Source organism: Panthera pardus, unplaced genomic scaffold (genome assembly GCF_024362965.1).
Source record: "Panthera pardus isolate Hobbes unplaced genomic scaffold, ASM2436296v1 HiC_scaffold_10, whole genome shotgun sequence".
NCBI classification, from domain to species: domain Eukaryota; kingdom Metazoa; phylum Chordata; class Mammalia; order Carnivora; family Felidae; genus Panthera; species Panthera pardus.
Genome location: NW_026526655.1, coordinates 7,248,097 through 7,260,355, shown reverse-complemented (window position 1 = coordinate 7,260,355; position 12,259 = coordinate 7,248,097). Strand labels below are relative to the sequence as shown.

Here is a 12,259-nt window from a genome sequence, read left to right as displayed (position 1 = left end):
AAAGACCTGTTTATTATTTTTTTTACTCAGTAGACTAATATTTTGAGGGCTTAAGCCAAAGATTTCTCTTCAGAGTTAAATGTCTAGGACAAAGCTTAGTGAGTGAATTCAGCGAGTATTTGAATCTCTATTAGGCACTGTGCGACTTGTCCATTTTGAGACCTGTTTGATACGTAGTAGTCATTTTTCAGTTACGATGTGCCCCCAAATTACTTGTGGTTCTTTCTCTTGAATGTACATTCCTGGGACCTTACTCTAGGAGATCCTAGGATGGAGTCCGGATGTGTGTATTTTGAGAAAGCTTCATAGATGTGCATTAAAGATGAAAACTCTAGATTGATAATCTGTGAGGGAGATAAAGGATATGTGTATCAGGCATCTAGGGCTAAATTCCCATTTTTAGAGGGTAGGTAGAGAGTAGCCAGAGAAAAATCTTCAGAGACAAGAGTGGACTAGAGTGAAGAGAAAGGAAGGAATGGAGAAGGTTTTAGTTTAGGCTTGGGTAGATAATGTCAGAGGCTACTGAGGTCGGAAGATGAGGACTGGGTAAAGCCATTGGATTTGGGGACTTTGAGTCACTGCTTCTCTTTGGGAGAGAAGCTGTGTTGGAGGGGTGGAAGTGGAAGTCACAGTGTAGCAGGTGTGGGTGGCAGTGCATAGACTGTTCTTTTAAGGAGTTTGGCAAAGAAAGGAAAGACTGAGAGGAATGGGAATGTGGAGAAGCTATCTGTAATTGAACCAGTAAGGTTCCAAAGCGGAAGCTGCAATTGTATCTAATTACTTTCATCCCCCTTTTTATTTTAAGAGCCTGCATCCTGAGAGGTTAGAAACAGGACCCAAAACAGAACCTCTTTTGTAGTCTCTTTTCTTATTGAGAAGACCGTCTGCACTGTACATGTAGACTCCCAAGAGCTCTTTGTTATCCTAAAAACTAATGTATTGCATTACATTTATTATCACCTGAAATAGGTTCTTATTTAAGAGAAATGCAGATACGTTTAATCAAAGTTTTGATGGTGAGATACGACATTTTTTGAGGAGATTTGCAGTCCTTTGTTAACAGTCTGCTATTTGGAGACACGTTATAAAGATAACATTGGTCTGATTCTGTTTGTTTTCAAGAGGTAGATGTGTCACTGTTGGGCAGATGCTGTAGTGACACAGGCAGGCACTGTAGGAGGACCTTTTAATCCTTATATTTTGTCATTCTGTAGAGTTAACTGCTGTCATCGTAGGGAGAAATACTACACTTCTCCGTAAGAAGTTGCTGCAGTGAGGGGTGCCTGGTTGGCTCAGTCGGTTAAGCATCCAACTCTTGATTCTGGCTCAGGTCATGATCTCAGGGCTCCTGACCTGTGTTGGGCTCTGTGAGGACAGTGCGGAGCCTGCTTGGGATTCTCATTTTCTCTCTCTGCCCCTACTTAGCTCATACATGCACGCATGCGCACACACCCACACTCACCCCCCCCCCCCCCCCACCCTGTCTCTCTCTCAAATTTAAAAAAAAAAAAAAAAAAAAAAAAAAAAAAAGCTGCAGTGTTTGATACATTCACCTTTCTGTTGAGCCCATTTAGTGAGTGGCCCAACTTGATGGAGAGCTAGTTATTCTTCATGAGAACCTCCATAGTTTAAAGGTTTTTCATGTTTCTGTGTTTTTTTCCCCTCTAGAAACGGTTTCTGATGTCCAGCAGTCCCTGTCCCAGATTCCTTCAGATGCAGCCTCTCCCCTTCTCATACTTCCACCCCCTGTTCCCAGTCCTCGTCCTGCCCTGCGGCCAGTTGAAACGCCGGTCGTAGGTGCTCCTGGTATGGGCAGTGTGTCCACAGAACCAGATGATGAAGAGGGCCTCAAACATTTGGAGCAGGTAAAAATCATGTAATTCTTTTTTTCTCCTCTCAAAGCACCATAAAAATTGAAAAGCATTAAACAGATATTCAGAAATGGAACTTTTGTGCATTAGATTTTATGTACTGGAAAAGTTGTTTTAAATCTAGTATTTATTTGTATGAGTAATTGTCTTTCAAATCATTTCATGCTTTTAAGTTTCTGCTATGTAGTAGTCATTATGTCAGGTTATTTTTTCTCTTCTGAGGTTGCCCTTGGCTGTTTGCTTTTCTTTTTTCTTTTTGGAAATTAATGGAATGCCAAAAATGGCAAATACAAGCAGCTGTGGATGGGCACAGCGTCTTCTGTATTTTTTACCTAAAGTGTAACTGGGAATAGTTAAACTCTCAGGATATTAACATCGTATTCACATCTCTAGATTTCCCTGAGATTAAGTATACCTTTGTTGGATGTAAATGGTGACTTGCTTTCTACAGAAGAATCTGTTTCCTTTGCTCTGGGGTGGTGGTTGGTGGCAGGAAATGCTTGAAGAAAGAAAGAAAGTGGGCAGTGTGTTAGTAAAACTTGTAAAACTTTTGTAATTGTGTTAATTGAGCCTTTGTTGTATTAACACCCATGTTTTTACAGGTTTAGATTATACGTTTCAGAATTGACCAATGGCTTACTGGTTTTAAAAGTAATCTTATTAATGTGTTGATTAGAAGAAGCCTGGGCTTTGATCCTTACCAGTTTGTGTTTTAATTTCAGTTTGCTTTGCTTAATAATTTTGAGACTCTGAGCAAGATTTGACCTCTCTGAGCCTTAGTTTCCCCCTCTATAAAGTGGGGATAGTACATATTTTCATGATATTGATGGAAGAATTAAATGGTTGCCTGCTGTGTTTCTTGCACAGTACTACCTTTTACAGATCAAGTCGTTCAAAAAAGGTAGGCATTTTTATTAAGTGTACTAGTATTAATTTGGGATCGTTTGTTTCCTCAATCCATTTTTTTTGTTTTTCTGTTAGCAAGCTGAGAAGATGGTGGCTTATCTCCAAGATAGCGCACTAGATGATGAGAGATTGGCATCAAAACTGCAAGAGCACAGAGCTAAGGGAGTCTCAATTCCATTGATGCACGAAGCAATGCAGAAGTGGTATTACAAAGATCCTCAGGGAGAAATTCAAGGTAGCTCGTTCCATTCTACTTGAAGCCATTATCTCCTATAAGATGGTCATTATTTAATGTTAATTTGCATAATAGTGGAAAAAGTCAATTTTTACAGTTTTTCTTTATGTGTGTGTGTGTGTGTGTGTGTGTGTGTGTGTGTGTATACATACATACACACACACTTACTTACTTACTTACTTACTTATTTAAAGGTTCCTTCCATAATACTTTGCAATTTCAGTGGTGGGGGGAGGGAGGTCCAGTGAAAATCATTTGAATACAAGGCGGAATGTGATAGTAAATATAACAGGGATGCAGACAAAATGCTTAGGACGCCCTTAGTTCTGGCTTCCCAGCGGGTTAATTGGGCAGGTAAGAGTTACCTTCTCTGCACTTCAGTTTACCTCCCATTAAAGGTGATGGCAATCATAGAAGACCTTACCTGAATGTTTTGCTCAAGTGGAATTGATATCATAAATGGTAAAGAACTATCTGAGAAAGGATAGTACCATATTATAAGCTAATCCCTTAAAAAAGATTTGTATGGTGGGTAAGTTAGAATGGGTAGAGAATGTTGTAAAAGAAATTGTTGATTCATTTCCGCTTTTGAATTCTTTGTTTATAACCTGAAATTGATTGACTAATATTAGTGTCAGTTTCATGATACTCTTTTACCAAGTACACCCTGTGATCTCTTTGTGACATACTAACTCCCTTTCCACTCTGAGTCCCCTTACCCTCTATTGTCCTGCATAACATCTATTACTGCCTGGTTCTGATTTGTTCATGACCTGTTCACACCCCCATAGAATGGAAGGTGCTTGGGAGCAGGACATGTGTGTGTATGTTTTGTTTTGTTTTGTTTTGCTTTGTTTTTTTGTAAAGCAATCAAAAGTGTTTATTTGATATTTTAAGGCTTACAAATGGAGAGACAAAATGTGCTTCCAAATTCAGGGCTGTGTGTTTTAATTAAAGCATATATGGAACGGTGCCTCGGTGGCTCAGTCAGTGGAGCATCCGACTCTTGATTTTGGCTCAAGTCATGATCCCATGGTTGTGTGATTGAACCCCACATCAGGCTTTGCACTGAGCATGGAGTCTGCTTAAGAGTCTCTCTTCCTCTCTCTTTCCCTGTCTCTCTCAAATAAAATTAAAAAATAAAATATAGATGTGTGCCTTAATTAAATATACTTGAGATAATTGCAACTTTACATGCAGTTGTAACAAATACTACAGAGATTTTATGTACTCTTTACCCAATTGCCGTGAGTGGTAATCCATGCAAAACTGTAGTACCATATCCAGCCAATGTATTGACTTTGATACAGTTAAGATTTAGAACATTTTTTTTCTTTTTTTTTAATGTTTATTTTTCAGAGAGTGAGTGAGAGAGAGAGAGAGAGAGAGAGAGAGAGAGAGCATGAGCATGCACACGTGCAAGCAGGAGAGAGGCGGGGAGGGGAGGGGACAGGCAGAGGATTCGAAGCGGGCTCTGTGCTGACAGCAGACAGCCCAATGTGGGGCCTGAACCCATGAACCTCTAGATCATGACCCTGAGCCAGAGTCGGACGCCTAACTGAGCCACCCAGGTGCCCCAAGATTCAGAACATTTTCGTTTCCTATTGCCCTTGGGTGCCCACATGCATTTCCTTTCCACCTGTTCCTGCTCCTTAACACTTGGCAGCCACTAATCTTTTCCCGATTTCTATATTTTGTCATTTCAAGAATTTTGCAGAAATGGAATCCATTTGCATCAAATGGAAAAAAAATTGTTTTCACTCAGCACAATTCTCTGGAGATTCATACAGGTTGTTGCATGTATCAGTAGATTTCTTCTTTTTATTTACTGAGTGGTACATCCATGATATAGATGTATCGTTGTTTAACCGTTTATCCATGAAGGGCGTCTGGGTTGTTGCAGTTTCTGGCTATTATAATAAAGCTGTTAAACATTTATGGATAGGCTTTTGTGTTAATACAACTCTTCATTCCTCTGAGACATAAATGTCCAGGAGTGCAATTGCTAGATTGTATGGTGATGACATGTTTAGTTTTTTTAAGCAACTGCCAAGTTGTTTTGTGGAGGAGCTGTACTATTTTTGTATTTCTGCCAGCAATCTGTGAGTGATTCATTTTCTCCACATCCTTGACAGTATTTGATGTTGCTATTTTTTACCTTAACCATTTGGGCTTGTTATAGTGGTATCTCATTCTAGTTTTTGGCTTGCATTTCCTTAACAGCTAAAGATGTTGGATGTCTTTTAATGTGTTTATTGGTGTTTATCCTCTTTAGTAAACGATCTCTTCATGTTTTTTACTTGTTTTCTCATTATTTGCTTTTTTAACCTTTGAGTTTTGAGGCTTCCTTATATATTCTAGATAATAGCCCTTTGTTAGGTATGTGGTTTGCAGATATTTTCTCCCAGTCTGAATCTTTTTATCCTCTTAACAGAGTCTTTCACAGATCAAAAGTTTTAGATTTTGATGAAATCCAGTTGATTAGTTTTTTCCTTTAATGGATTGTGTTTTTGGTATTAAGTCAGAGATAGAAGAACTCTTTGCCTAGCTTCAGATCCCAAAATTTCCTTTCCAGAATAATTTAGGTTTTTTTCATTTAAGTCTGTGATCTATTTTGAGTTAATTTTTGTATAACGTATGGGAATTAGGTCAAAGTTTTTTTGCTGATGGATGTCCAGTTGCTCTGGAACCTTTTGTTGAAAAGCCATTTTTCCTCTTTTGAATTGCTTTTGTACCTTTCTCAAAATTCAGTTGGGCATATTTATGTTGGTCTGTTTCTGTGTTCTTCTATTCCACGGATCCATGTGTCTGTCTCGCCACTAATATCACAGTCTTGATTACTGTAGCTATATAATATGTTTTGAAATTGAGTAGATGGATTTCTTCCAGTTTTTTTTTTTCTCCTGGTTTATTTTTTAGCAAAGTAGTTTTTAGTTTTTCTAGTTCCCTTTGCCTTTCCATATAAATTTCAGAATAGTCTTGTCTATATTTACCATATAAATGTGTTCAGAAATCTATGTTTATATATCTTGCTGAGATTTTAATAGGAACAGTGTTAAACCTCTGTATTGTTTTGAAGACTTGACATCTTTTTCATGTTGACTCTTCCAGTCTATGAACTTGTGTCATTTTCAGCATAGATTCTGTACATGTTCTATTAGATTTGTACCTACTTGATTTTTTTTTTGAGTGATTGTAAGTTTTATTATATTATATTTCAGTGTCTTTGTGTTCATTCCTACTATATAGAATTGGATTTTGGATTTTTGTCATTAGTCTGTGACCTGCCGAGCTCATTTATTAGTTTTAGGAGTTTTTGTTGTTGTTGTTTGGGTAGGTTCCATAGGATTTTCTTTGTAGACATTGTTATCTGCAAACAGGGATCGTTTTAATTTTTCATTTCCAATCTATGCCTTTTATTTCCTTTTGTTGCCTTATTGTATTTTCCAACACTGTGTTGAATATGATGGGTGAGAGCAGACATATTTGCCTTATTTTTCCTATGTTCCTATCTTAGGGGAACACTTAGTCTTTAATAATTAAGTATGATGTTAGCTGCTTGGTTTTTGTTTTTTTTTTTTTAATTTTTTTAACATTTATTTATTATTATTGAAAGACAGAGAGACACAGAGCATGAGCAGGGGAGGGGTAGAGAGAAGGGGAGAACAGAATCTGAACAGAATCTGAAGTAGGCTCTAGGTTCGAGCTGTCAGCACAGAGCCCGATGCGGGGCTCGAACTCACAAACTACGAGATCATGACCTGAGCCGAAGTCGGTCGCCTAGCTGAGCCACCCAGGTGCCCCAACTGCTTGGTTTTTATAGATGTTTTTTATTTATTTATTTTTAAGTAATTTCTACACCACCATGGGGCTCAAATGCATGACCCTGAGATCAAGAGCAGCAGGCTCCTCTCACTGGCTCAGCACCCTTATCGATGCTCTTTATGAAGTTGAGGAAGTACCTTATTGTTTGAGAGTTTTTATCATGATTGGGTATTGGATTTTGTCAAATCCTTTTTGTGCATTTGTTTCTATGGTGCTGTGATTTTCCTTCTTTAGTAAGTTTAAGATGGTGGATTAAATTGAGTGCATTTTGAATATTGAACCAGCTTTGCATCCTTGGAGTAAACCCCATTTGGTCATGGTGTGTAATTCTTTTTATATATTGCTGCATCCTATTTGGTAATGTTTAGTTAAGGATTTTTGTGTCTCTGTTCATGAGACATGTCGTTCTGTAGTTTGTTTTTTTGTTGTTGTTGTTTTTTTTTTTTTTTTTTTTTGGTGTTCTCATTGTCTGCTTTTAGTATCAGGGTAATAATATCAGCTTCATAAAATGAGCTGGGAGTTACTCCCTTTTCTATTTTCTGGAAGATTGTTTAGAATTGGTGTTAATTCATCTTTAAATGTTTTGGAGAATTCTCCAGTGAAACCAGCTGGGTACCTGTTTTTAGGGAATTTTATTTATTTTTTTTCTAAAATAGGCTCCATGCCCAACATATGGTGCTTGAACTCAGGACATCGAGATTGAGAGTCTCTTGCTCTACCGACTGAGCCAGCCAGATGCCCTGTTTTTTGGGAATTTTAAAATTACAAATTCAGTATCCCGAATAGTTACAGAGCTATTTAAATTACTGATTTAGTAAGGGTCGATTTTTGGTGGTTTGTGTTTTTTGACGAATTGGTCCATTTCATCTAAGATGTCAAATCTGTGTGTGTAGAATTGTTTAGAATATTCTCTTACTATCTTTTTGATGTTTGCAGGTACTGTAGTGATAGGCCGTGATTTATTCCTGATGTTCGTAATTTGTTCATTTCTCTTTTTCTCATTGTCAGTCTTGCTAGAGATTTAATTTTACCGATCTTTTCAAAGAATTAACTTTGTTTCATTGATTTTTTTCCCCCCACTTTTTTGTTTTCAATTGCATTGAGTTCTACTCTTTACTATTTCCTTCCTTTCCTTAGGGTTTATTTTGCTTTTCTTTTTCTAGGTTCTTGAGGTGGATGCTTATATTATTGATTTGAGACTTTCTTTTCCAATGTAAGCTATAATAAAAACTGTAAATTTCTCTTTCAGCCCTTCTTTAACTGTGTACCACAAATTTTGATACAAGTATTTTTATTTCTGTTCAGTTCAGTGTATTTTTTTTTTTGTGATTCCTGTTGAGACCTCCACTTCAAATATATATATATATATATTTTTTTAATTTTTTTAACGTTTATTTATTTTTGAGACAGAGAGAGACAGAGCATGAACGGGGGAGGGTCAGAGAGAGAGGGAGACACAGAATCGGAAGCAGGCTCCAGGCTCTGAGCTGTCAGCACAGGGCCCGACGCGGGGCTCGAACTCACAGACCGCGAGATTGTGACCTGAGTTGAAGTCGGACGCTTAACCGACTGAGCCACCCAGGCGCCCCTATATTTATTTATTTTTAAGTAATCTCTACAACCCCGAGATCAGGAGTTGTATGCTCCTCCAACTGAGCCAACCAGCTGCCCTAAGAGACCTCCACTTTTACTCATGGATTATTTGGAAGTGTGTTATGTGGTTTCCAAGGGTTTGGAGATTTCCCTGTTATCTGACTGTTAATGATTTCTAGCTTTATTTTCTTGTGGTTGAAACACATCATATATAATTTCAGCTTTTAAAATTTTATTGAGATTTATTTATGGCTCGGAATATAGTTTGTTTTGCTGTATGTTCTGTGGGTTCTTGAAAGAATGTATACTTTGTTGTCTTGGAGTGTTCTGTAAATATCAGCTGGACCTTATTGATGGTGTTGTTGAGTTCTATAATCTTGTTGGTTTTCTGTCTAGTTCTGTCAGTTGTTGAGAGAGTGGTGTTGAAGCCTTCAGCTGTTACTGGAGATTTCTCTGTCTTTTCAGTTTTATTAGATTTTGCTTCACATATTTTGCAGGTTTGTTCAGTGCGTACGCTTTTACCGTTGCTGTGTCTTCCTGGTGGATTGACCCTTTATTAATATATAATATCCTTCTCTGTCTCTGGTAATTTTCTTTGTTCTGAAGTCTACATTATCAAATACTAATATAGCCACTCTAGCTTTTTTAAAATTTGATTAATGCTTGCATGATATACCTTTTCCTATCCTTTTATTTTCAACCTGCCTATATTGTTATATTTGAAATGACTTTCTTGTAGATAGCATATACTTGGGTCATGTTTTCAGATGTATATATTGGGTCATGTTTTTTGTTGTTTCTTCGTTCCAAATCTGGAATATATGAAGTAAAATGAAAAGTCAGGGAATTCACCTCCATGTGGTTCCTCAGGCACCAAGGCCAGTCTGCCTTCTCTCTACTGTTCAGAGTGTTCTTTTGTTTCCTTTGTATATATAATGTTAGGGTTTTTAGTTGTATTTAGCAGGAAGAACAGGGAAAAGTAGATCTACTCCATCTTCCCGGAAGTGGACATTATAGGCTTTTGTTTTATTTAACTGTTGTATTCTCATTACCTAGACTCATGTAATTGGTATTCAGTAAATATTTGTGAATGAATGAATGAATTGTTATTGATCAGTGTGAATCTGTTAATTTTATGTGTAAAATATTTGATTTTTAATTGTAAAACATGTAGAGAATGTTACGCTCCCTCCACCCTAAGCCAGATTTAGTCATACCTACGTAAATAATTTATCTTAATGTTTTTTAATGCTCGGTTATTTTTGAGTGGCAGGGAGGGGCAGAGAGACAGACAGAGATTGAGACACAGAATCCGAAGTAGGCTCCAAGCTCTGAGCTGTCAGCACAGAGCCTGACGCAGGGCTTGAACTCAAAAACTGCAAGATCATGACCTGAGCCAAAGTCAGACACTTAACAGACTGAGCCACCAGTCCGCCTCATAATTTGATTTAATTTGATTATTTATACTTTGCCTAACCTTTAATAATCTGGCAGAAAGTGAAATTTAGAAAAAAGCATATTTAGCCCTACGTGTTTATATTCTTTATACATAAGTGATACAGAGTCTAACCAACACATTTTTCAGTTTTATTATACTTTTCTGACAAATGAATTTGTAGAGTTGAGGGAGACGGAGACAGTTATGCTCCTAATTAAAACCCCACAGACAATTTGGGATATACAGACATAAGTTTTATTTCAAAATCATTTCTGTTGTATTTTATTAGTTAGAAGCCTGTTTACCACTTTTGGAGATAAATTGAATTAAAATATTGTATCAAGTATTTAACAGGTGTTACCTGAAACAAGTTGTACCTCTGGATAAGGATCAGACTTAGGAAATATTTTTTTCCTCTTCAGTCTTCAAGGATTTTTATTGCCCTTCTGTTTAAATGGTGCTGTTCTAGGTCCCTTCAATAATCAGGAGATGGCGGAATGGTTTCAGGCGGGCTATTTTACCATGTCTTTATTGGTGAAGAGAGCGTGTGATGAAAGCTTCCAACCTCTTGGTGATATCATGAAAATGTGGGGAAGGGTTCCCTTCTCTCCCGGTCCAGCTCCCCCTCCTCATATGGTAAGTACCGTATAGGTCACTCAGAACACATGCTAGATGCAGAAACGCTTGCTTCTCTTTGTAAGCACAACCTAGATATTGTGTCTAATGAGGAAGAAACTGTAGTTCTTTGAAAGCAATTGAAATGGCAGTGGGCAGTCTGATTGGAAACTGCATACCTATCCGTAATGATCTTTTCAAAACTCAAATACCTGTGTCCTCCTCCCTCCCCCCGCCCCCGGTCTCCAAATTCTAAAGAAACAAAATCCTTCAGTAGCTTTCCAGCAGGTGTAGAATAAAAAACGTCTTATCCTGACTTGCCTACCAGCTACTACATGTTCTGGCTCCTTACTTTTCTAAGCTCACTTCAGAGCTTTTACCTTTTTTTTTTTTTAAAGTTTATTTATTTTGAGAGAGAGATACTGAGTTCACGTGTGCGTGTGTGCGTGCGTGCGTGCGCAAGTTGGGGAGGGGCAGAGGGGGGGGAGAGAGAATCCCAAGCAGGCTCTGTGCTGGCAGTGTAGAGATCATGACCTGAGCTGACACCCAGAGTCGGACCCTTAACTAACTGATCCCTCTAGGCGCCCCCCAGAGCTCTTACTTTTATCCAAGATGCTTCAGTTAGGTGACTTCTTTGGAGTTTCTTTCTGCCTCTAGTTAGAATGCACATTCTCCTCTCCTCCCCTTTCCTTCCCGCCTCTCTGTTTGCCTCTTGCTTTCAGAATCATAAATTTTCTGTCTTAGGTTTACCTTAAAGCAAATAAATGTCGCTAATAGACAATTCCGGTGCTTTGAATATTTTGAAGACTTTTTCTTTGTTTAATGTTAGTTACTGGTATGTTAAGTAAAAACTGGATCGTAATGTAACCTTCCTTGTGTACTGGCACTGGAAGGCCTTTGAAGGGCAGATCCTACTCCTCTGTAGCTGCGTCTGGGCCTCTTCCTATAGAGTTCGTTTGGGAGGGCTGTGGATCTGCCTTACTTCTCCTTCTCCAGGTTGGGATGTCAGGGGGCTGCCATAGTCAGAAGTGGCCACAGTTAAAAACGTTTAGTGTGAACATTGGATTTCTGCAGTAACATTCACCATTGATTGATTCATCAACTGCATATTGAGGGCCTGTGCTAGGCCTTGTGGTAGGTTCTTATGAGATGAAGGTAAATAGGGCACAACTTCTATGGTCAGAGGAGTTCATAGGTGAGAATAGCAGCTGTCAAACTTATTTGGCCATAGCCCATAGTAAAAAAAAAAAGTTTTACACCACTCCTCTGTACATTCATATATACTGTATGTATATTCATAACTGTACACACATACACATATTTGTGCAATAAGCTTCACAAAATATTTAAAAAATTTTTTAATGTTTATTTTGAGAGAGAGAGAGACAGAGAGAAACAGTGCATATGGGGGAGGGGCAGAGAGAGAGGAGAGAGAGAATCCCAAGCAGGCTCTGCACTGTTACCACAGAGCCCGATGTGGAGCTCGAACTCGTGAAACCGTGAGATCACGTCCTGAGCTGAGATCAAGAGTTGGACCCTTAACTGACTGAGCCACCCAGGCACCCATTATAATATTTTATGCCATGCACTTCTTTCTTTCTTTCTTTCTTTCTTTCTTTCTTTCTTTCTTTCTTTCTTTCTTTCTTTCTTTCTTTCCTCCCTCCTTCTCTCCCTCTCTGTTCCCTTTCCTTTCTCTTCTTTCCTTTCCCTCCCTCCTTTTCCTTTTCCGGTTCCTCACCTCCCCTCCCCCCCTTCTCTCCCCTCTTCCCCTTCCCT

At 38.3% G+C, this 12,259-nt stretch overlaps 1 protein-coding gene across 6 annotated transcripts in view; it reads left to right on the top strand.

Moving 5' to 3' along the window:
- The window catches only part of GIGYF2 (GRB10 interacting GYF protein 2), a 146,118-nt gene that overhangs the window by 95,068 nt on the left and 38,791 nt on the right, over nucleotides 1-12,259 (top strand). For all 6 annotated transcript variants that reach the window (XM_053903609.1, XM_053903601.1, XM_053903605.1 and 3 more), the window contains 3 exons: nucleotides 1,669-1,865; nucleotides 2,853-3,012; nucleotides 10,338-10,504. In XM_053903609.1, coding sequence (XP_053759584.1) covers nucleotides 1,669-1,865; nucleotides 2,853-3,012; nucleotides 10,338-10,504 — 524 coding nt within the window. The remainder of the gene's footprint in view (nucleotides 1-1,668; nucleotides 1,866-2,852; nucleotides 3,013-10,337; nucleotides 10,505-12,259) is intronic.